General features: G+C 45.1%; 1 protein-coding gene across 2 annotated transcripts in view; it reads right to left on the bottom strand.

The window, feature by feature from the left end:
- Positions 1–24107, bottom strand: part of LOC306938455 (receptor-type tyrosine-protein phosphatase U-like) — a 177354-nt gene that overhangs the window by 13389 nt on the left and 139858 nt on the right. Inside the window, exons 15-25 of one of the 2 annotated variants that reach the window (XM_079522642.1) lie at positions 21128–21157; positions 20635–20798; positions 20023–20213; positions 16265–16337; positions 15403–15485; positions 13029–13046; positions 10516–10552; positions 5184–5281; positions 3424–3540; positions 2729–2883; positions 1062–1197 (exon numbers count right to left, since the gene is read on the bottom strand). In XM_079522642.1, the coding sequence (XP_079378768.1) occupies positions 1062–1197; positions 2729–2883; positions 3424–3540; positions 5184–5281; positions 10516–10552; positions 13029–13046; positions 15403–15485; positions 16265–16337; positions 20023–20213; positions 20635–20798; positions 21128–21157 (1102 nt within the window). The remainder of the gene's footprint in view (positions 1–1061; positions 1198–2728; positions 2884–3423; positions 3541–5183; positions 5282–10515; positions 10553–13028; positions 13047–15402; positions 15486–16264; positions 16338–20022; positions 20214–20634; positions 20799–21127; positions 21158–24107) is intronic. The other variant, XM_079522643.1, reaches the window with a different exon arrangement.

Below are 24107 nucleotides of genomic sequence, written 5' to 3' on the forward strand. Positions count from 1 at the left end.
ACTGCCTCCCTCTTGCGGCTCTTCTCTTCGAGCACAGTTTGAACTGTCTCCTTGGAGCAAGGGTCTGAGGGAGCCGACAAGATGTGGGAGGTGCTGCGGTCTGGCCTACTGATCTTCACTGTAACTGGGCTAGGGAGCACCGTAGAGCTGGGAGAACTGTACCACCACTGTGCAATTATGTTCCTTACAACCCCCGCTGAGGAAGTGCCCGTTGACCTCAGAGGATAATGGCGCTGAGGGGCGATGGGGAATTTGCTCGCAGTGCAGTCATTCCCCCCAGAAAATGACTGTTTTCTGTTGGGAGTTGCGACTACATGGTTCTGTTGGCTCACACTCTCTTGTGGTTGATCTCGATGGTGAACAGATCCAGGACGTCGACCGGTAGCAGGACCTTCAGGTTTACTGATGTAGCTCCCCATTAAGATATCTCGAGGACTGAACCGGATATGCAGCGGTGGGTGTCTCAACGACTTATGCTCCTGAATCCGAACAACGTGGGTCGCTGTGTTGCCACGCGTCTGGTTCTCCTTGGTGGTGGGGGTGTGGAAAACAGGACTCCGTCCGAAGCCCTGACAGTCAACCAGCTCCTGAGCACGGCCGCAACGGTCAGTCCACACCGTGGATCAGGGTTTAACCTGGCAACCGTTATGATGATAACTCTCCTGCGGATAAAGCTGTTGTACAGTTAGAACAGCTATAGAAATATAAGTCAAAGTTGGACGTACGAATGGATATATATGAAGTGCTTCCCTCAGGCAAACAGACTGACAGCATTTGTACGCTGTGACATAATTTGTACAATGTGACATCATTTGATGGCTCCGTGTGACATCATAGATGGCAAATGATTACATCACTTGAAGGAAAGGGAGGAGATAATTTCCCCTTTTCCTTTACATGAAACTTACTGAGCACATTCATGAAGCCTGGAGGATGAATCCTAACCTTTTGAATACTCAAAATTCCGCTTGCACACCACTGAGGCTAAAGGGCATATTGCAGGTTTTGAGTTAAGGTACTTCATTTGTGTAAATATGCAGTCTATGATAGTGGAAACTGACCTCTGTCTGGATCATGTTGATGCGTCGTGAACAGAGGGTTTTGACACAGTTGTAGATGTCCACCACGCCTTCACATTCAGCCATGTCCAGCATGACGTCCAGAACGATGTAGCAGCCTGTCCGCCCCGCCCCCATGCTGGAGAGAAGGCAAAACGTTGACACGGTTCAATCGAGTGCTGGTCACCTCTTAAGCCCAAACCAATGGGTCGAGACGCAATAAACGGTTTTAGCGCTTGTCCCAGTGTAGTGATATGTCCTGTTGCAAGTGCAAGAAGCAAGTGATTCAATTCAATGGTTGCTTAAATGGTAAATTTATATAGGGCCTTTATCCAATGCCCTTTTCATAGATTGTGCATTACATTCACCCATTCATTCATACACAGATGGCGGCGGAAACCATGCAAGGCACCAACCTGCACATCAGGAGCAATTATGGGTTCAGTGTCAAGGACACTTCGACATTAACTCTGGGGGAGCCCGGGTTTGAACTGACAACCTTGCGGTTACCATACAGACACTCTACCCCTGAGCCACCACCGACCCGGTTGCTTGCAACTACATGTGTACATGTGTCTACTTGCAACCGTTTGGTTGCAAGGAGTTGCATGGTGACCCATTGGCATCGTTTGGATAGACCCGGTGCAAGGCGGGTGGGATTTATCAATGATACAAATAATACAAATCACACCCGTGTGAACTGAGTGGTGCAGTGACGTCACACACTAACCATTGCAACCATGCTCCCCATGCGTGGGGCCATGTACAGGTACACACATACACAGGTACATACAGACAAAGCTGGTTGTTGGAGTGGTTTGCACCACTCAAAAAAATAAATTACACTTGTGGTGAAGTGAGGGCTGCCTTTGGGGGGGCACTATGTCATAGTAAAAAGTCCATAGACTTGGCAGCTGCATGACATCATGGGGAGGCATGCACAAAGGCGAACATAAAAAGTCCATAGACTTGGCAGCTGCATGACATCATGGGGAGGCATGCACAAAGGCGAACATAAAAAGTCCATAGACTTGGCTGCCACATGACGTCATGGGGGGCACACACAAAGCCAGGCGTTGGAGGGGCTAGCCCCCTCAAAAATAAACAGCGGTTCTGAAAGTGGGGTCTGGGGACTGGGGGCCAGGGCTCCTTCAGGGGGTTCTGACAACATGACTTTAACCCTGTCATACTTTGGCTATTCGAAAACAGCAGTTCTATAAAGTCACAGCTTGGGCCTTAGGTGCCCAGACGGCTCAACCGTCTGGGCACCTAGGCTGCTGAGCCAGCCTGACGGCGTGCTGCGGGTTCGCGTACCGATCCCGACGGCCTTTGCTGTGTGTCTTCCTCCCCATCTCTCTCCCCATTTCCTGTCAGATTACTTGCAACATATCAATGAAGGCAGAAAAAGTTTTAACCCCCCCCCCCCCAAAAAAAAACATCTTAAAGTCACAGCTTGTAAAATCTTGAAAATGTGTGGAATACACAATTCTTCCCTTATCAAGGTCCCTGGAACAAACAATTTTCAGAAGGGGGTGCAGTCAAATACATCAATTTGGGATGAACCACTCACTACACTCCAATAACATCACATTTGTGAGATTGGGACCAGTATGGTCAGCTGGACCGCCGGAGAGACAGGATTGCGTGCGTGCGTGCGCTCGCTCAGGTACCTGCAGTGCACCACCACAGGTCCGGCGTCGGGGGGCATGGAGCTCTTAACGCGGCGCAGGAAGGCCAGCAGTCCCGTGGCATGGTAGGGAACGCCGTGCTCCGGCCAGGACGTGAAATGGAACTGGCACACCTCATGTTTGGCAGGGTAACCTCTCTGTACAAACAATTAGAGAGTCTCACTGAGATGCTATCATCAGGACAGGCTCACACATTGAAATGATATACTGTACCTAACAATGAATGATTTGGATAACAATGAATTAATTATACATCTAAAGTGGAGATAAATTATACACCGCCAAGAAGAAGAGGGAGGAGGTGTCTAAAAAGCGACTGCGTATCGGAGACTGAGACAGATTTGACTATTCTTGTTACATAATAGAAATACCGACAACTGTTTCAGTTGCAGCTATTTGCATGCTGTGTTTTGGAGGTGCGGAGCTGTGCCCTTGTAGAGAGGGCACAGCTGGCGTAGTTGGCATTAGAACTGAGAGGTGGGTGGCATGGTCCAGGTTGAATAACAATACATGTGTGTGTGGGATGCATTATTTGAATCATGATTTTTATTTCAGTCACGTCTTCTCTTTTTGTGTGAAGTTTTGATGATCTTGGTCTTTTGTCATGTTTTGTGTTTCAAGGTCTATGTTGTTTTAAATGTCAGGTGTGAATACTTGTGTGTGTGTGTGTGACTCACCCTCTCCATAGCAAAGGTGCGGACGGTGTATTCTGCTAGAGTTTCAGTCTTCAGCAACGTTATCTTGATGTCTCCATACAGTTCACTGTCATCAGGCCAGTACTTACAGCACTTTATCTGGACAAACACAGTTTAAAATAATATGCGTGAGTAATTGTATTACTACTTTTGAAGACCAAACGTATTGTGCAATTTGAGAAACAGACATTTTGTGGACCATTTTCATAGTCGTGTGTGTGTGTTTTGATTTCCGAGGGGAGCAGAGGTCTGGGGAGAGACTTCAGCACCACGGACAGCGCCTAGCGATTGGCCAACTGGTTGAAAGGACGTAATAGTCTGGCAGCCGACAGGCTTCTTTTGTTTCAAGTGGGAAATTTGGTATATAGTATTTTTTATTGGTCTAAAATATTGTCTATATACATACATTCATGAATCCACTGGGGGGTTTCTTGTGACCCTACCATTAACATCCTATGGCAGGCAAAATTGTCAAAATGTAAAACTTTCTTCATACTTTAAGTAGCATGTGACATGTCAAACTAGGGGGTTTTCATGATTCTGAATCATTCCAAGCATTAGTTTGGCACAAAACACACTCCTTGGGCTAAATAATGGCCATAGACGTCATGACAAAAAGTGATGAGATCAGCACAAAATGTGATGAGGTGGCTATGGCTGTTTTTAACCCAAGGAGTGTATTTTGTGCAAAACTAATGCTTGGAATGGATTCAGAATCATGAAAACCCCCTAGTTTGACGTGTCACATGCTACTTAAAGCAAAAGGAAAGTTTGACATTTTTGCAGTTTTTTGACAGTTTAAGGGCCCCAGACGGAGATCACCGTCAAGTTCAAGTTCACGGTCAGTTGCCCGAGACGGAGATTGATAAATAGGACGGAGATTAATGATATCAAAACCGGTCGCATCGCTCCACAGCCTAGGAGCGCTTGTTGCCCAATCCTCGGTGTTGCACAACAGTGACACGTCATCGAAAATGTTCCCTGCCTGTTTAGCGGACGAAAACGAAAATCTTAAAACGTTCATAACTCGCGATCTAAATCATCCCGTCTAATTATGAAAAAAGATCCTGTGTTAGACGGCGCTCCGCGTTCCAGTCGCTAGTCGCGATAGATTTATTCTTACCTCCCGTTGTTGTCGATCGACTCTAGAGTGGTGTGGCTATTGTTAGCTGCTACAGACATTCACAACAACCCCCGGTAAAAGTGGTCCGGGCGCTATAAATGATGGGCACATTTTATTAATGGATTAAATAGGTCCGGGCCCTCGGTAGGGTGTTAATGGTAGGGTCACAAGAAACCCAGATAAAAAAGATTGCCCAATAATGACAGCCGGTCAGCAAGTGGATTCATGAATAATATATATAGACAATATTTTAGGCCAATAAAAAAGACTATATACCACATTTCTGGTGTATAGTGTATTGCTGTCACCTGCACTCTGATCAGCCTTGGGTTATAAACGCAGGTTTCTCCTCAGAAAGAGCTCACTCTCCTCTGTGGAGTACCGTAGATAAGGGGATGTGCATCAGGGCTGACCTTGTAGCACTGTCATCAAAGTAACTGGTGATTACTCATGGCTCTCCACTGGGGACCGGCAAGACCCTACCATCCACCATGAAGGAGAGCTACAACTGCTGCTCTGTTACATCTACTGTTTGTAACAAATGATAAAGGGCAGCTCCATAAATACATGTTGCCTCCATCTATCTTCACGGATGGGAGGTTTGGTCGGAGGTACGTACCCTGCCCACCTCCACCAGCTTGGTGATCATGACGATGCTGAAGCAGTTCTCCTGCCAAACCATCCTCCAGAAGTCATAGATCATCTCCTGCTTGGGACCTGTGGAGGAGGTGAAGGGGGAGGGGAGGTGCGCATCACACAAACGGGCAAGGGAGAAGGACAGAAAGAGGTGGAGATGCAGAAAGATATGGAGGCAAAGAACGAGATGAAGATGAAGAAAGGTATGGAGGCAAAGAACGAGATGAAGATGAAGAAAGGTATGGAGGCAAAGAAAGAGATGCAGATGAAGAAAGGTATGGAGGCAAAGAAAGAGATGCAGATGAAGCAAGAGATAGAGGCGTATAAATAAAATGAGGCACAGAAGGAGACCGAGGTGCAGACAGAGAGGATGCAGGGGGTGGAGAGATAAGCCATAAGTCAGGGCAAATAGCAGCAATAACCATCAACACAGACACGATGTAATCCATGCCAGAGAATAGAGTAACAGTGTGTCATTTGTGAACTATTGCCCATTCTGTGTTCTTCTCATAAGGGAGAAATGTCATTTCAATATACCCACAAATCCTGAGATGTTGCGTAAACAAAGCCCTGCGTTGGCTCACAGAGGCGCCGTTTGGTGACACAAATCACAGTCCTCAGGGCAGATGACACTTTCATTGATTTCATTACACTGTGCCTCTGATAATATCACAAGGCTCTATCTCATGCTGGCTGCAGAGCTGGTTATGCCGTGTCTTTTTTTTTATGATCCAATATGTCCCTTCATTTTTAACACTTCTTGACACCCACCCAGCTTGATAGGAACATTGTGTGACATCACCTGGAACTGATCACATGACCTTCACTGAAGAAGGTCACACCTTATCAGTCATGGTCGCCATCGGGATGGATACACAATATAGCTGCAAGCAGCGATAAGACGTGGCCAAGCAATACGAAAAATCACACCCGTGTGAACTGAGCGGTGTGGGCTGCTCAACAACACCGCTGGATGGTTGCAGTTAAGTGCTCAGTGTGAAATGGCCCTTTTAGGCTGCTCAACAGTGCCACTTTAGGTCACCCAGCGGTATTGCAGCTGTTCGTACCCTAAACAGACCCCAAACAGACCTGCTTATTGTGTCTTTTTCTTATTGCTACATTCCTTGGCCCCTCTTATCGCTGCTTGCAGCTATATTAGATTTTACAAATTTCTTCACATACATCATGACAGATGTGTTTTCTATGGGTCAAGGCACATGTGGAAACAAGTGCCATGGCTTTTGGCCAAACAAGGCATAAGTTATGCCTGTTCAAAGGTTTCATTTTCTATAGTGCCCCTCTTTGGCATGACCCTCTACCAAACTGTAAAGTTTCATAAACATGTGACTCTGCATGTACTGTATGTATTAGGGGCAGGAGCAGAATTTTCATAAAACTACAATTTTCATTGACTCATTAATCGTTCATTTTTTTCACTTCTAAAAGATCCTCACGATTTTTTTTGTCGATAGGTCCAAATATGTAGAAATCTGTTTTTAATATAATTCAAAATGGTGGGTGATGTAAAGGCCAGAGGTCAAAAGTCAACATGAAAGTTGTTCGGCATGAGGAGACGCATATGTGAATCAAAGTTTTATTGCTGACGGTCAAACAGTTCATGAGCTATGCCTGTTCAAAGTTTGCATTTTCAAATGAGTGCGATAGCGCCACCCTTTGGCCAATGGTCGTGGGCTTCGCATCCTCACCGTGCCCTCTCTGCCAAGTTTCACGAAAACCGGCTGCACGGTTAAGCCATAACTGCTATTTTTGGAAGACGAAGAAGAAGAAGAAGAAGAAGAAGAAGAAGAAGAAGAAGAAGAAGAGACAAATACAATAAGGGACCAAAGTCAAAGTAAATATCAGCACTTTTTTTCCACCAAAGGCTATTCGGTTTCACAAAACATTGTTCAGTTTGTTTGGATTGTATTCACATTATTCATGAAGAATACTAGTTTGATTGGCCTGCTGTATTGCTGGCACAGCCCTCTGCCTTGTTTCTGTTGAGGGAGCAACAGTACAGTAGCTGGTCAGATTTACTTTATATTTTCACCATTCAAAGCTCTTGATGGTTATGATTATGAACTCATGGCTTACAATAAAGTCCTCTATACAGACAAAATCTATGTTATAGCTACAGTAGCTCTATTCTGAAAATGCTTCTTCAAACTATTACATCACAAAAAACCAAGCTGGAGGAACAGTTAGGAGTAGTGGTACCACACCACATCTGACAGTGAATCCAACCCAAAACCAGACACATCTGATTCACCAAAACGCCCACAAGTATGGCAACATTTGGGCCAACGGAGGTATTTGAGCTTAACAGGCTAAATCACTGTAAAAAATCAAATTAGAGCAGCACTTGTATTTCTTTGCATTATAATTATTTTCTACCTTGTCTTAACATGACATGTGTTGCCCCGAACAAAGCTTACAAGGCTCTGTGAAGGCTGAGCTGCCTTTTTAAAACACAATCATTATATCACACGACAGCTGCAGCACCTGACTACAGTTTTGCCAGTACAGTGGTTTGAGAGTAGTACTGTAGCGCATGGTCATCTTTACAGATTTTACAGATATGTGTCCTTCATTGAAATCGGAACACATCGAATCAGATATTCTCATTTGAATCTTGTTAAACCAGAATGGTCCAAGCTGAGAAAATCCCATCTAAAGGATAATGGGTGTGAACAATGGGTAAATTATTCAACTCCTAACCACTCCTATGAACACTCCCTCGTTATCACCTTTCAGTACGCTGTCAACTTGATAGAAACTTGATGTAACACAATTCAAATATTGTCCACTGTTAACACATCATGTATTTTTTACAATATACTGCCATGCTTAGAAAACAGAATAGCCTAAAGATCAGTTTTGTCTAATGAGGTTCCTTGAAATTGTTCTGGTAACCACTGAATTTCAAGGAACCATTTGGGTCCATTTGGTTCCATGTATACACTCTGAGTTACAGGCCTTTAAGGGTTTCTTTGAGAACTACTATCTACTCAATTCTAGAACATAAATAAACAAAACAAAACACACAAAAACAGAGCTGTGTTTGTAATGTAATTTAAACCACCTAATAATTCCAAAAGTCTATCTGTTGGAATAAAAACGTCCTTCAACTTTCAAACTGTGTTAATATGCATCAAGCTCATTTGTAGCATTTCATTACTGGGTCAGCAAATACTGGAAATTGGAAATACTCAAGTAAAGTGCAAATACCACACAATTGTACTTAAGTAAAGTACTGGAGTAAATTTACTGAGTTACTTTCGAGATTCGACCACTGCGTATAACAGCATAGTCTTGGCTGTACTGTGGCAAACAGCGAGGTGAGCAGACAGCACGCTCCATGGATCAGTATAGGCTCTCATAACAACACCATGACTGCTCCTTTTCTCCATGGGGTTTGTTCGTCGCTCACTCTCCTGCTTGGTAAGTCAGTCTCTCCACATGCACCGCCGATATCACACATTACGTTAATTTCTCCAGCGTCAGCGGGGTCTGTCAATACATCGCCAGAGGGTCCAAGGAGAAACGGACACTGATTGATGCCACTCGCTGAGTCGATCCGCATGCATGGCACGCTGTGCTGTGCTTTCAGACGCCACAGCACGCCGGCTCTGGCGCACATCATGCAACTCCTCCCACACCTTCATCCTGGACAGAATACAGAACGGGCCCATGCAGAGCACCTGCTGCTCTCCTACACAGGAACATGTGGCTCCAGGCTCGACTCACTGGATCAGCTTCTATGGGCCTCTGCAGCAAGCAGCCCACAGAGAGGCAGACTATTCATATTCAAACACCCTCCGTTGATGTGTTACACTGAACAGTGTGTGTATGTGTGTGTGCGTGCGTTTGTGTGCAGTGCACGCACATGACAAAGTAATGCAGACAGATGGTGTGAGAGACAGAGGGAGAGGGGTGCCGGGGTTGGGGGGGGAGCAGTGTGAGAGAAAAGGAGACAAATTCATGACTGCACGATCTTTTTTGTGAATCAGCAAGGTTGCATCCAAAGACAAAAGACAGACAGAAATCAGAGGGGGATTACGCTCTGAAGAAAGACACTGACTGAATAAACAGAAGATTTCTTAGCTCTGTTTATTTGTGTTTGTGAAATGTGTGTTTGTGCCTGGGGGTTTGCAGGGCGACATCATACTTTGTATAACGTACAGAATGATAATGCACCACCACACGTCTCTCCTCTGCAGAAGAAAGACACAAAGTAACCACTTCACACGGAGATGGCGTAACAGCGTGGGACTGACTGACAGGTGTCATCAGTGTTTACGTCTAGGACAGGCTTCAGACGCGCCTCAGATCTGAACTTGTTTGATTTGGCAAGTGGATAGCAGAGTTCACACCAGGACCGTTTTATGAGGTATAGGACAAAGCCACGGTTGTCAGGAGTCAGTCAGGCGGAGTGTGGTGAAACATCGGTTCCCCTTTTGTTTGCACATTAATTATTCAGCTCGTTATAACAGCTCATTACAATCTGGACAGCTGGGGACGTACGTGGAAAAGCCAACACCCAATGTCCCTACGTTTCCGTCCACACAAATATGAAAACATGTGACCCCTTCATTGTTGTGTAATAGCCGGGGTCCTTAACCTTTTCAGGCCGCGGCCCCCCAAAATGATCAGATTTGCACTGGGGACTGACCACCTCACCCAGACAAGCACTTGGAATAAAGAGTATGCGTGTGACATCATCATCATACCCGGAAGTTATGCGGGAACACCTACTGAGTGGCAAAAAAAATCTACTTTCTGGCCTTGACATTCCATACATCCAAAAAAGTACGGTATCCGATTGCATTAAACAATGTTTAGAAGACGTTAAACTCAATTTGCCACTCACTTTATGCATGCGCATACCCTCTATTGTAGGAGTTGAGGCATTACATTTAGTTTGACTTTCTTATAAATATTATTTGACCAGTTTTTATAGTAGTTTGTTGAGTTCTGCAGTAATGGTAATTTAAAAAAATATATTTTTTAGGTATAAATAAAAAAGTCTTAAAAGTCCTTAAATTGTCATCTGGGGGTCCCGACCCACAGGTTGAGAACCCGTTATACCACCGGTTCGCCACGTGGGGTCAAGGGACCCTCAGGTGTCCTTGAAGACTTGAGGGTCTGTAACTCTGCGAGTGTGTAAATGTAACCTAATGGAGTGAGGATATTACAGTGTACTGTAGGTTAGGGGCCCGTGGCCAAATGCAAATCAAACTGCAGGGTCCTTGAAATTAAAAAGGTTGTAAATCTCTGTTATGATGTACAGTACGTATTCTGTGGGTGAGACTCACCCTGGGTGGCGATGAAGTGGTTGGATCGCTGGTAGCCCTGTATGAAGTTGACAGGAGGAGAGGAAAGAGGTTGGAGGAAGCAGAGAGTGTGTGTCAATAATTCGTAAAAATCACGATATGAACATGGAACTCTCATTTGGCCCCTCCATCCATTCTCTCTCTCTCTCTCTCTCCCTCTCTCTCTCTCTCTCTCTCCATTTTCAGCCTCAAGTCATGTCTCATTTGGTCTAAGAGCTTCAAGAGTCGGTAGCAGAAAAATGTCTGCTGCACTTTTTTAATAAAACCATATTTCACGGCCCACAAAAATGAATGTGTGCTCTGCCATCCATGATTGCTTTTTATTGAGCAGCCTTTTGTTGTGGTATCTCACTTAAAATCACAAAATGATGGTCTTTGTCCCTGCCGGTGTCTGTGAGCCAGATCATTATGAACAGAGTGAGAGTGCTGCATGCCAATGGTGGCTGGCTGCCATCTCCCAGCATGCATCTGTGGCTCCTGGTTAACCAGATGCAGACATGAGTGATCTTTGACTTATTATACCCGAGTGACTCTGACTGATTTAGCTGAATGTCTGCTTTCTCCTCTCTCCTCAGCTCTGCTACAGTGTGATTTGCCTTGTTTGTGGTGATTTAATCCTCCTCCAGAGCCAAAGCATTGTGTAGTGAAAATGTAAAGAGGTGCAGCCAGATTAATTCCCAAGCTATAGCTCAGGATCCAACTCCGGCATACACATAATACGCACGTGTACCACAGACACAGAATATATCACACACTGACTATTATGTAATTACTGTACATATTCAGCCAGGCAGCCAACCGAAATGTCATTCTGCAACTGTCATGGCTGTCGGAATAAAGTGGAGATGGACGGACATTGCTATTGAAAATTGCAGTGACCACGATTCCCATGAGCCTTTTGGTGCCGAACTCCCACAGACCAACACGTTTCATCTTTGTCAACTTGGCAACCACGGTGCCAAACAGGAGGCAAGTGAGGACACATGAAAAGAATTCACAACAAATGATGGAAAGGAAAAACATAACATGCACAAGCCTACTGTACGCACTTAAAGCAAACGTCCATAGACTTGGCTGCCACGTGATGTCACGAGTGAAAGCCACATTATAGAAATAAAGGTAACGGGTTGCACACACCAAAACTGCGTTTTTATTTTTGCATGATGGAATGACAGACGTTTCGGCTGTCCAGCCTCCACACTGATGAAGGCTGGACAGCCTCCACACTGATGAAGGCTGTCCAGCCTCCACACTGATGAAGGCTGGACAGCCTCCACACTGATGAAGGCTGGACACCCTCCACACTGATGAAGGCTGTCCTGCCTCCACACTGATGAAGGCTGGACACCCTCCACACTGATGAAGGCTGTCCTGCCTCCACACTGATGAAGGCTGGACAGCCTCCACACTGATGAAGGCTGTCCAGCCTCCACACTGATGAAGGCTGTCCAGCCTCCACACTGATGAAGGCTGTCCAGCCTCCACACTGATGAAGGCTGTCCAGCCTCCACACTGATGAAGGCTGGACAGCCTCCACACTGATGAAGGCTGGACACCCTCCACACTGATGAAGGCTGTCCTGCCTCCACACTGATGAAGGCTGGACACCCTCCACACTGATGAAGGCTGTCCTGCCTCCACACTGATGAAGGCTGTCCAGCCTCCACACTGATGAAGGCTGGACAGCCTCCACACTGATGAAGGCTGGACAGCCTCCACACTGATGAAGGCTGTCCTGCCTCCACACTGATGAAGGCTGGACAGCCTCCACACTGATGAAGGCTATCCAGCCTTCACACTGATGAAGGCTGTCCAGCCTCCACACTGATGAAGGCTGTCCAGCCTCCACACTGATGAAGGCTGGACAGCCTCCACACTGATGAAGGCTGGACAGCCAAAACATCTGTCATTCCATCGTGCAAGAATACAAACTAAAAACGCAGTCTTGGTGTGTGAGACCCATTACCTTTATATCTATAATGTTATTTGAACGGGGACGCACCATAAGTCAGCGCGGTGGTCACAAGAAAAGTTAACGAGTGAAAGCTACTTAAGCCAGACATATTTTTTTGATGTTTTTTTGTTTGTTTGATTTTTCTTTTTCTGAGAAATGAACATTTCGCTTTCTGCCCGACAGCAGAGATATGCATGATGTGACCTAGTGGATTCTTCTACGTATCGTATGCACAATGTGACCTAAATGGATTCTTCTGTGTGGAGTCTCTCAGCCAGGCCTGTGTCAGGATGCATCAACATCAACATCTAACTCCAGGTGAGGATCTGATTACACATGCATGAAGGGAGGTGGAGAGCAGCCACAGGCAGTTTGTCTCAATTAAACTAAGAGGAATAGCAATGGTCAGGAAGGACCATCAGCTCATAGCAGGAGGGAGGAAAGGACACCATGGAGAGCTGGCAGGGATACAGAGGGGGCAATAGATGGGCGTGGCGGGGCAGATGGAAAATTGGAAAGAGAAGAGAAGCCAAGTACTTACTTCCCTGTTTATCCGAATCTAAGAGACGCCAAAGGTTGGGGAGTGGGAGGGGAAAGAAAAGAAAGAGAAAGAGAGGGAAGGATAGTTATTGTGATCAGAACAGTGGGAGTCGTGCTTGTCGACGTGTCGCCCAGCGACCCTTCACGCCACTGTTCGGGGGAAGAAAAAAAATAACATTTTGAAATGCATCTGGGGGCCCATGGTTATGGCAATTATTCTTCTGCTCCTGTAGCAGATTCCCAGCCTGCAGACTAGACCTGTTGTCGAGGTACAATGGACGAGGAGAGATTGACAAAATAGAGAACTATCAAGAGTTACAGTATATGACACACAATCCCATCATTATAAAAAACATTCCCAAAAAGAGAATGCCTGGTGAGTCATAGTAGCTCTAGATATTGGCTCAGGTGAGGAATCAAGTCGAGACTTGCCGCGAGCGCGCGCGTGTGTGTGCGTGCGTGCGTGCGTGCGCTCCCTGCAGCATGCGATAGTGCGAGGGCATCACTTCACATGTGACGCAGTGGGAACTGAGAAGAGAAGCAACAAGAATCACGTTCAAAGGGAGTAATTATGTCACAGAGTTGGTGAAGACAAACATCAACTCTCTTTCTTTATGGTCGCTGGAGGCGTTTATTTTCACGCTCAATGACACCAGAGAGCTTTCATTCTAATAGAGTCTCTCACTCTAAAGAGAGTTGGCACTGAACTGCTGAACTGCTGCACAAGCAGTGAGGTTAAATGGCTCCTCTTCAAATCTCCGTCCACATAACGCTGCTGCGTCAGGCATCTACAACCAATCCAGTCCTCATTGTCCTCCTTCCATCTGCTTTTGTCAAAGACACAATGGAAACTAAAGGCCTTAATACAGTATTCAGAGAGTAGAAAAAGCTCTATCGAACAGCTTCACTTTCACATCTATTATAAGCACTTAACGAGACTGCATCCTGTGCTAAAATGGAGCCAGAGTTTATAAAGAGAGGCTTTTCAGTGCCAACTCTGAATGACCTTTACTTTATGAGCTAACAGCAGAATAAAAAAGGTGTTTGTTCTTCAGAACCTGTAGGTCCATGTGGTTCGAGGCTGCTGTGATGTGACAGGTGCTACGCTCTGCCGCTGGGATTGGAGAGGCTTGCTGAGATCTTCACCGCAGTTGAACCGCTGGTGTGATCAAAACCAACAACAGATGAGAGGATCAAGCCTGTTTTATTGGAGCCAAATGTGGTGCCATGTGGCGAATATGAGCGTTTTTGTTCTCCAAGCTTATTTGAACTTGTAGAATTTCGGAGGAGGAAGCTACAGTATGTACCAATGTGCTAGCACACTTAAAGTTGCTGTAAGTTTGGTTAAATAAGTTTGGTTAAAAACCAAAAATGATTAATCACACCCGTGTGAATTGAGTTAACGGAGTCTAGTAAAGACTGGGTCAATCACAGCTCTAATGGGGGTGTAGTAAAGACTGGGTCAATCACAGCTCTAATGGGGGTGTAGTAAAGACTGGGTCAATCACAGCTCTGATGGGGGTCTAGTAGAGACTGGGTCAATCACAGCTCTAATGGGGTCTAGTAGAGACTGGGTCAATCTCAGCTCTAATGGGGGTCTAGTAGAGACTGGGTCAATCACAGCTCTGATGGGGGGCTAGTAGAGACTGGGTCAATCACAGCTCTAATGGGGTCTAGTAGAGACTGGGTCAATCACAGCTCTGATGGGGTCTAGTAGAGACTGGGTCAATCACAGCTCTAATGGGGTCTAGTAGAGACTGGGTCAATCACAGCTCTGATGGGGTCTAGTAGAGACTGGGTCAATCACAGCTCTAATGGGGTCTAGTAGAGACTGGGTCAATCACAGCTCTGATGGGGTCTAGTAGAGACTGGGTCAATCACAGCTCTGATGGGGTCTAGTAGAGACTGGGTCAATCACAGCTCTGATGGGGGGCTAGTAGAGACTGGGTCTAATGGGGTCTAGTAGAGACTGGGTCAAATCACAGCTCTAATGGGGTCTAGTAGAGGACTAATCACTCGCTAAGAGTATTTAGAAGCATTCATATTTTAGATGCGTGGTCATGGGAAAGAGCTATTGAGCCACTAAACACAGTCGCTTTATTTATCCAGCACGATTTGAAATTGAATACTCTTAAAAAGGCCTAGAAGGCCTCATCCACCACCTTGCTCTTTTTCCAATGCATTGTGCCTGAAGGGGAAGCAATCGATCACGGAGCTGCCACTCGAGGGGAGCTTTGATTTGTGGTAAGCCAACTTTATAGTTTTATCATTAAATAGAGCGCAAATTAACACGTTAAATGCGTCGTTGGCGGGCGGGATATCATTAAAAAGCCGTTAAGGGAGTCCTTAACCAGGGATGAGTTAAAGTGACTTACATCGATGTAGTTGGCGTTGACGTAGTCAGAGTCAGAGTTGGGGTCTGCCAGCAAAGAGTGCAGTTTGACTTGATGACGATCATCTGAAATACATTAACAAATATTCAAAAACGTTAATTGAGTTAGCTAATTGACAACGTAATTGCATTTAAATGGTGCATTTATATAGCGCAATTATCCAAGGCGCTTTACAGAGATTGTGCATTAAAGTACATTCACCCATTCACACACCGATGCCGGAGGAAACCATACAAGGCACCAACCTGCGCATCGGGAGCAATTAGAGTCTTGCTCAAGGACACTTCGACACTAACTCTGGGAGAGCCCGGGTTCGAACTGGGAATCTTGCGGTTGCCATCCGGTCACTCTACCCCTGAGCCACTGCCGCCCACACTTTACATTTAGACAGACTTAAAGGACTGCTCCACTGTCAAATGTGTGTGTATGTTTGATTTGTGGCATAAACTGTGTTGATCAATAAACAAAACAATGGAATGGGGGTCCACAGCCAATGATGACATCATTTTGGGGGTCCCTGACATGAAACAGAGTTTTAGAAGACATTTGTAGAATCGGCCTCAGGTCTGAATGGTTTAAAGACAAACAATAATATACAAAACTATGCAAGTTCGTGTCATCTGTGTGATTACATGCAGTGGTGTTTTCATCTGTGTGATTACATGCAGTGGTGTTTTCATCTGTGTGATTACATGCAGTGGTGTTTTCATCTGTGTGATTACATGCAGTGGTGTTTTGGATTCCATGTGTCAGTGACAAATTACAATGAGTGTTGACACGACATGTTTTGATCATTAGTCCTACTGATACAGATAACTGTGTTGCTACAGTAATTGTGACTTACGGCTGAGTAAACTATCATGTCTTCCTTTAGCCTTGTCCTTCTTCTTTGTCACATCCCAGCCCTCGAAAAAACTCTGCAAAGAACAAGTCACAAAATAGTGTGAATTATACTAATTATAAGCACAATTGGGAAAAGATGTACCCTGACATTTCAACAGTACAGCAACACCAACAGTGTTTTATAGAACACGTTTATGCTCACATCGCGTCGCATAGATTTGCTATTTTGAAAGAGCTGTTCCTCATTTTAATGGGGACGTCTTGGAAGCCCCGATGCTCCGGATCAGATTCCAATCATTTGGAAATGTCGTGATCGACCCCGATTTCCGGTCACGTGATCAGATAGGGACAACCCTAATAATAGTAATAAAATCATATAATGGCACGCAACCTAATATGCATGCCAGGTTGAAAGTGGATAAAATCAGGACACATAGGGCCCGGGCCGCCGGTGTGGTGGTCCGGGCACCCTAGGCTGAAATGTCAGTCTACTGTCTATCAATAAAGGCATCAAAGCCCCAAAAATGTCTTAAAAAAAAATAATAATCAGGACACATTGGTTGCAAAATTGCAGATACCGTAACAAAAAAGTCAAATAATGGCTTATATACAGGTATTGGCCAAACAGATCGGTCTGGCTCAAAATAAAAAGTGCTTGGTTGAGAGTGAACGCAGAGCCAGTGGCTTCAGCCACTTCACGTTCCGTCTCACGATAATTCACCCTGATCGCCTAGCTCCATCTGTGGGCACAATCACACACTTGTACTGAGTCCCTCATCAAAGGTGGTCCAATCCCCTGGGGGAAGGGGGAATGACAAATTGGGACCAACCTGAGGCCTGTGGGACAAACCAGGGACAGCATTGTGATCAGGGGATTACTTCGGCCACTGGATCCAACACAGGTAATACCTGCTCTAATCCTACTTAAGAAGCTTGTCTCATCCACCTCTGTCCATCTCAACGCTCTCCTTGGGAACTCGCTGACATCCAGCACAATTCCACACAGAGCCCTACGTTCTTCACTGCATCAGTTACTGCCAGTGGTGGACAGTAACAAAGTACATTTACTTAACCGTACTTAAGTACATTTTGTGTGTATCTGTACTTGAGTATTTTGTTGTTGTTGATGCCCAGCATTGTGTGTGCATGTGTACCCCATAGCGATGAATTGATTGGCCGAGGGCTTAAAAAGTGAAGATAAAAAGTGAGGACAGAAAAGTGAGGACGCCAAAAGTGATTGGCTGGAATGTGATGATGTATGATGATGTATGATGATAAGAGCGCCCCTCACTTCACATGAGTGTGATTCTTTTGAAAGCTTACAACTTAAAAGTTAAATGAATGTAGGCTATTGGAGTAAAGCTAAATGTGTGTCTATTTAATCTGAATCCAGATGTTGCTCTCTAGCTTGCTATCACCCACCTCAACACCCACAATACCTTGCAAAAGAAAAAGGTGAGATCAATGGCAATGGCGCCGACCCGGTGGGAAATAACTTAAATAAGCGCTATGAAGTGTGACAGCGGTGTGCACACTGATCCTCTTCATCTTGTTTATTTCTCCAGGCAATGAGGATGAGGAGCCAGACTGAAAAAAGCGACCGTCATATTGATTTTTGGGAGGTAAATTTGTTGGGCCTCGGGGAATCATTTAATGAATCTAAAAATGTTTCTGGATTCCTGCAGGTGGATGTGCAGAAGAAGATGAAGGGTAAAAAAGGTTTATCGCCACCGGCAGAAGTGAGAAACTTTGTATCAAAGTTCAAAGAAAAAGAAAGGGGATTTCATTTGTAAAAGGCCTAATTACAGTGCCCGGAATACTGTCTAGCTGTATTAATTCTGCCATGGGGCTGAAATAAAACTACACTTTATTGCACAGCTGATGAATATTAAAAAATGTTCAGTGCAGCCTTCATAAAGTAATCAGAGGTTGTCTGCAGCATTATGTACAGTATGCAATTATGACATTTCCCTATAGTCTCGGTCGGACACAGCAGAAAATAACTAATACTGGTGGCAGTAGAATGGAATGCAGGAAGATCGGCCTCAAGCTCAATGGCAAGAAAACTAAAGCTAAGGCATTCAACAACACAGATGCAGAACCATTGCTAATGCCAGCGGTATGGCGCTCGAGGTAGTGAAGGACTTCAAATATCTCAGTGGCTGGACTGCCTCGGCGGAAGAGTTCCGGAGGACACTACAGTGTGGAGTCAGTACTGCTGTACGGGGCAGAGACATGGACGCCCACAGTACAGCAGGGAAAGGCCCACTACACCAGTGGCTCTCAGGTCACCCCTCAGGTCACCCCTGTAAATAACGTTTTCATCCACGGCACCCGTGAATTACTTTATAGAACCTTATGTCATATTAACAGTATGTCAATCTTTCCCCCTAAGATGTCACGATGAAAACCTGAGAGAATATCAGTTTTAGGCATGTAACGATTCACTCAACTCACGATACGATTCGTATCACGATATGAGGTTCGCGATACGATTTTTCACGATATTTTAAACAAAAAATATTTTCCAGAAGAATTACCATTTTTTTAAATTTTATATAATTTATCTTCCCTTTAAATCGATTTTTCTATTTCAATAAATCGATTCATATCGCCGGGATTAATATCGATATACGATATATCGTTACATGCCTAATCAGTTTCCAGTAGGACAGATTGAAAATATGTATTATTCTTGGCATTAATCCCATTCTGGGGGGAAACATTCACCAAATATAGACAATCTACAAGCTCCCACTGGATCCCGTTTGTGATCTCGTAGACGTTTGTGATGTGACTTGACTTTTCTTTTTTTTTTCTTCTTATCTCAGGCACCATGTAAATATGTGGATATTTGGTATTTTGTTGTTTCTTGTTTCCCCTCTTCTTCTTCCGTTTCTTACTTCTACCAGTTGCACAAAAACATGAGTTAGACTTTAATATATTAGCGCCCCTCACTTCACACGAGTGTGATATTTTTTTACTACTGTACGTACGGAGTTGTCCCAGGGCTTAAGGGTGGGTACACGGGGACCAACGGTGCGCCAGGATCCCCGGGCTCGTTCGGAAATCGCGCTAAGTGTGGAGGTGATGGTGAGCAAGATGACACTGTGGCAGCCAACCCAAGGCACAGCTAGGAGGAGAAGCAGGTGCACCACATATTGCTGGGTTTCCACTAGAAAGTCCCCACACACACCACACCGGCTACTCCGGCCGTCGTTTCTACATAAAAGGAACAGGGCCAAAGTGGTCTCAGTGGGGCCAATGAGGGCCGGAACAGGGCCATGTGTAATGCTGCTTGCTACTGATTGGCCGTGGTCATGATTGATTTGCTCTGCCGTAGGACTTCAGAACATGTATATAGTTTGCTGTGTTTTTTTGTAAAAAAAAAAAAAGAACTACATTTGTTGTGATTTGCTGGGCTGTGCGAGGCCATAATGTGTGATGTGGTTTGGTGCTGGGCTGCTATGTGTGACAGCGTGACAGCGGAGCCAGGAACACTGCAGAGCTCCAGACCCTGATGCTGTGTAGGATAGTGTGGAGGGCGGCGACCCGAGTTGATGACGGCTAGCCGCAGACTCTGCACAACTCGCATCGCATTAGAGCTCATAACCTCAGCCTAATGGCCTAAAAGTCTAATATCCCGCCGAGTCATGGGATATCCCTTTGGATTAGTGGTTAAGATGTTGGCTTTCCACATGGGAGACCCGGGTTCGATTTCCGGGTGTTACTGTACATACGCAACCCCTCAACTCTCACCTCATACTCCTGCTTGAAGCCGTATCCCTCGCCGGTCTTCATCTGGTTGATGTGTTGGAGGAGGTCAGCCACGCGTACCGCTGGGTGGAGCTGACCCGTGTGATAGGGAGAGCTCTTCCTCCGACAGAGGCGGTGAGGGGAGGAGCCTCCCAGGAGGCTGCTTGACTCGTTCACAGAGGAACGCTGTTCATCTGGGCAAACATTTCAAACTCAATGCACAACATATGATGCTGTGTATGTATAGGCACCACTTTATGTATACGTATTTTCTATGAATGTATTCTTTGTCTCCCCCGGATCTGACTACGCAGCCTAAAGGGGAGCTCAAGGCAGAGACATTAAAATAAGAAAAGGAAATATTTCTACATGTTGGCCAACTGGCATTGAGGTGTCTAAAGCCCACTCCACACCAACTTTCCCCAATGGGGACACTGGTTTGTTGCAAGGAGTTGTGACAAGTTGCATTGGTGCGGTCTGGCCTTTAGATACAAAGAGTGTCTGTGTCGCTAGGAGACATATGAACGCTAATTCGATTTTAATAAATGCACTGAAAATTATATCTGTTTGACAGATGGTTTTCAGAGAACAGTCGCAAAGTTGTGTCTCTCTTACTTCGAGTGTTGCAGCCTTGGGCGTCCATGAAAGAGTGCGTCATCTTCTCATCTTGCAGCTGCAGGGTACTCTGGTCCGTCATGCTGCAATCCAGAGAGCTCAGCTTACGACCTTTCTCCTGACGATACGACATGGCCGCCTTGTTGATGCTCACCTTCTTCCTACTGAACAGGAGACGGGGGGCAGGGCAGAGAGAGACAGAGAGAGAGAGAGAGAGAGAGAGAGAGAGAGAGAGAGAGAGAGAGAGAGAGAGAGAGAGAGAGAGAGAAACACAGGAGGAACGGGGAGTGAGTGAGGGAGGGTATGATTGAGGAGATGAGAAATTTGGTGCAATGGAGGAAGTGAGATTTGGTGACACCAAGAGAGGTGTAAACGGAGAGAGGGTAGAGATAAATAGAAAGAAAGACAGTAAAGATGAGATGGATGTGGTGCTAGAGAGGACTAGAGGGTTGAGAGTGAAGTCAGTATGAAACAGGATTGAGAAGTCACTTACGGGTAGTAAGGGTAAGTGTAGAAGTCCCTTCTGATTAGCATGAAGGAGGAGAGATAGAGATAGAGAGAGAGAGAGAGAGAGAGAGAGAGAGAGAGAGAGAGAGAGAGAGAGAGAGAGAGAGAGAGAGAGAGAGAAAATAGGTATGGTCAAGATGGCCAACAGTGAGACAAATGAAGATACTTTAGATAGTGTTGGAATGTTGCTGGGAATACCACCAAAGCCTCCGGAACCTTAAAACACTTGACAGCTACTGATAAACACTGGTGGTGTATATTTTCGATGAATTGAGTATGAAGGACCCAAATTGAAACAAGCCAGTAGGCTTTCTTGGGTTTAAATCCTGTTAGCAGAACTGTACTTTCCTGTGCTTTTTCCCCCCTGAAAACTGTTAAAGTATTCAATCAATCATATAGCATGCCAAGCTTACTATACATTGTACATAAATTATGTTTTCATTGTTTCTCTTTCTCTTGTCATTACTTGTATTACTACATACTGTGTGTTTTACTCCTTTAAGATTTAGAGTAGTTCACCCAAAAAATTACATATTTTCTATCAATTACACAGCCTTGAATTCATAGAGTTGGTTTTGTTTTTGTCGCATTCCTAAACCAATAATTTGATGACCGGGTCACTGGTCAATAGACCATGCATATTTAAACAGCGGCCACCTTTGGCTATTTGCATTGAAAAACGGGGTGGCAAGTTAATTAATGGCAAGATGTGAATATGTACCGGAGACTTCTCCGGTCATGTTCTTTGGGCAGTTTACTCCTTTAAAGAAATAAGTCTTAAGAAGACAAAAGGGTGGCTGCACACACTGATAGCCAAAGTGCAGATTATTGTGTGTGCAGCCACTCTTTTGTCTTTTTAAGATTTATCTCTTTAGATGTTTCTGCCGTGAGCTGGCACCACTACTAAGACTGGTGTGCGACAGCATCCTCCTGCACAGCGGTTTACTCCTTTAAATGTTACAGTGATTTCACTTAATTCAAAAACCACATCTTTTTTTGTTTTGTTATGATAATCCTCCCTACTATAGAGTGTGCTGACCATACAAGGAGTTCCTCCCTGTCCCCAGTTAACCCCTGGCTAGGTGGCCCAGCCTTCATCCAATCAGGATAGAGAGGGGCCTTCCGCTAATCATGATCGAGCGGGGGCGGTTCTTGGTGTATGTGCTGTTGGCCTGTCGCGTGTCACCCCACTGTAGTGCGTGCATGTGCACATCTTGTTACTGGGGCAGACAGGGGGGGTTTTCCAAATCACCCAAATCACTGAATGCTCCTTTAACAATAAAGTTCAATAAAACTCTGGCACTTCAAGTTTGGGCCCAAAACATGGACGAGCAAGACAGGCTTGACCAATGGCCTCGACTGACAGGCTTGTGAAGTTGTGCATGGAGGCAGTGGCGTGCACAGACATTTAGAGGGGCAGGTGCTCAAGTGGAAAAAGGGCACCTTGTGCAGCGCGTGGAACCGGCCGGTTGCCTTAATAGAGTGAGATTTATAGATGTTGGTGCCTAAATAATATATTAGAAGCTTTTCATCAAGAATTGATCAATGTCACCATGGTCCACATACTGTACAGTGTACACTGTACCAAAAATAAAAAACAGAGGACACTAATCAGCCCATGATGTCATCAGGAGAGAGAGATACTTCAGGGGGGTTCGGGGGGGAAAGATGTGCTGGGTGATTGGTTATATTTAAATGAGTGGCCAGGGATTCAGTGCCATCTACAGATAAAACATAACCATGGGAGAGCACAACATCGCTGGCTGATTATAAACGCAGGCCCATGGAGATTCTTTCTCTCCGGGCGGCATGTGATCACCTAGTCGGCTATACTTGTGGCTTGTGAATGGTATCAATCACTCCCCCCTTCCACAAAATCCTCTATGCTACTGCAGGAGAAAAGAATACCAAGGATGTTAGAGCTCTGTAGAAAAAAAAGACAAGCAAAAACATCCTTCCTAACCAATTACCAGCTCATCGAGTGGCACCTCACAGCTGCTGGCCTCATGTAATTGAGTGGCCAATGGAATAACACGCCCCTTGATGAAATATTTCACACTCAGATGAGTGTCAAGACATTGCCTAGTGAGAGGAGGTAGTATACATCGCAGGTGCAGTTGACGGCAGAGATAATTTGCCAGTGGAAAGCAGCCAATGATTCAAATGCTACCGGAGTGCATTTCACATTCACTTTTATTTGGGGGTAATGGGTGGGATGGGGTTGCTCAGCCAGCACAGGGACCTTGAAATTAGACCAGAGAATGTAGGATTAATGTTCTGCTATTTCACCATCTCCACTTGTAAATGCATTATCATTGTAAAATGTATTTCTTAGTAGAGCACAGCTGCCAAAGTGGAATAGAGATACTGTACTCCTCTGGATGGGTAACTCAGGACAGTGGGTCTGAAAGTGGGGTCCTTGGGGTCCCCAGCATTTTTCTTTTCTTTTCTTTTCTTTTCTTTTCTTTTCTTTTCTTTTCCTTTCCTTTTTCGTATAAAACAATCTGTTTAACCACTAAGGCTCGTGCACGTGTGTGACGTGTGTGACTGTGTGTGTGTGTACACACATACGGAGAGAGACAGAGAGTTATTTAATGAAAATCAAGATTTAACGTCCTGTCTCGCTATAGCGCACGTAGGCTATACGCTATCACAAACCTTTCGCCCTGTGTAGCCTGGCTATTCCTGTGTGTGTGGCGTGCACGCAGAGAGACAGAGAGAGAGAGAGAGAGAGAGAGAGAGGCGTCCTGTGTCTGTCTCACACCTGTTTCACGGCATCCTGCATGTGCGTGAGATGTCAAAATGAAATGGAATAAAGTGTGTGATGCCTACTCGGCTATAAATCGTTTAGTGTGAAAGCCACACAGATATACAGTAATGACAGTCGATAAAAAAAAAGACTCCTGTAGTGTGAAATACATAACGATCTGATGACTCGCCGACAACTTTAAAACTCCTACAGTCTG

This window comes from Electrona antarctica (genome assembly GCF_951216825.1).
Source record: "Electrona antarctica genome assembly, chromosome: 15".
In the NCBI taxonomy this organism is placed as follows: Eukaryota; Metazoa; Chordata; class Actinopteri; order Myctophiformes; family Myctophidae; genus Electrona; species Electrona antarctica.